The 1,712-nt window shown below is 47.0% G+C and overlaps 1 protein-coding gene across 1 annotated transcript in view; it reads right to left on the bottom strand.

The window, feature by feature from the left end:
• LOC119299026 overlaps window positions 1–1,712 on the bottom strand; it is a 31,990-nt gene that overhangs the window by 29,992 nt on the left and 286 nt on the right. Inside the window, 1 exon segment of the mRNA XM_037576342.1 lies at window positions 326–675. Coding sequence (XP_037432239.1) covers window positions 326–675 — 350 coding nt within the window.

Here is a 1,712-nt window from a genome sequence, read left to right as displayed (position 1 = left end):
ACCAGCTTCACATTCACATGCATTTCATTTTTGACATTTTTTTATTGTAAGTATTCAGGTCCCATGGAGAATTATTATAGATATAAACGACCTCCATACTTTATTGTAAATTATTTTTGTGCGTGAAGAGAAAGAAAACACATATTTTTTTGAACCAAGAAATATTTTTTTTGTGTAGCTGCAAAAGAAAATCAGGTGAGTTAGTTGCGTATAGCTGGCTCCGTTCAGCAAAGACCAGCTGAGGTAGTTGAGCCGTTGCAGATTTGTAGCGCTCCAAGGAGCGCCCGGTGCCAGATTGGGCGTGGGGTGGGGAGTGGAATATGACCTTCTTTTTCAGAGAATTCGGCTCTCGCGAGCTCGTAGGCGGCGGATATCCCCCGGTAGCGGTAGGGGTCGTCCAGCTCGTCGGGGATGTAGGGCTCGCAGAGCGGAGACGAGATCTCCAACTCCTCGTCCCCATCGTCGTCCCTGGCGGCGGCTTCCACCGACGCTGGATTGGTCTTCATCTTCTTGGCCTCCCTCTCCTGAGTCTCCTCCTCTTCTACGTCGTCGCTGCCGCCCGTCGTCTTGGATTTCTCCGGCGATCGGGTCACCGTCGTGTCCGCCGGCATCGTGAGGAGCGTGCGGTAGTCGGCGGCCGCGACGATGGTGATCGATTGGGCCACCACCCAGCAGCTATCCAAGGAATCCAGAAGCGTAATAATCGGGATTAGTTAATTATTTGATGGGTGGTTTTAATTTGGGACTAGTAACTAACACCACACCGTTTTATTTGAAGGGTATCTCACATGTACACCAAAATAAATGATTCAATTTTGTACTAAGTTCCATGCACACAAAAAAAACTGTGTACTAAGTTAGTACAAAGTTGAGTCACTTATTTTCGGACGAAGGAGGTAAGAATTAATAATGGTAATTTTCTACCAACATTAAAAAGTTGTGCACGCTCTTCGACCACTCATCGCATTATTTCTGAATTTATTTTAAGATTTTCGGCGATGAACTTTTAGTGGGAGTAAACATTCCCGTCAACGACGAGGCGTCTACGATGACTTTGTAAATCTCAAGATGATATGCCGGCTTAGTCTTTTGAAGGTCCTCATAGGGTAGTGTGCGTGTGTGCGTTCATAGAGGTGAGTGTATGTGTACTGTGTTAAAAAAAGCTCGTGGGTGATATGCACATTAGTGCGTATTCGACAAAAATACATTAATATATTGTTGCCAGAAAAACAAACAAAAAAGCTCGTGACTTCACACCACTTCAGAGAGACGATCAATCCATTGATTCAATGGAGAACTACAGTTCCACCTGCACTGCACGGTCTATGCCACAAGCACGAGCCCCTTCGGTGTCTCTCCCTCCAAACCTGAGCCTCCTGCCCGCACAATGGAGGGGTCGCTCACTCTGGCCATGAATAGTAAGCCCCTTCCTTGTCTTCTTAGCAAGCTTTTTTTTTGTTGCCACCACTGTCTGAAATGAATCGGTCGTCTTGGCAGACACGGGGAGTTGCATGATTTAAAGACGACGAGCCGGCAAAAAAAGCCTCTGGAACACTCACTCGATGGGTAGTGACTGCTCCGACCACAACACGACGCAACAACTTCGTCATGTTGATGCACAAGGTTATCCGCCAATGCCATCAATCACATGGCACCATTCAACATCGTTACGGTGCTCGACGTGAGTGGGAGCAATGGGTGGCAAGCTTGCT

Source organism: Triticum dicoccoides, chromosome 5A (genome assembly GCF_002162155.2).
Source record: "Triticum dicoccoides isolate Atlit2015 ecotype Zavitan chromosome 5A, WEW_v2.0, whole genome shotgun sequence".
Lineage (NCBI taxonomy): Eukaryota > Viridiplantae > Streptophyta > Magnoliopsida > Poales > Poaceae > Triticum > Triticum dicoccoides.
Note: the sequence above shows the minus strand (reverse complement) of the source record. Positions and strands in the feature narration are given on the sequence as shown.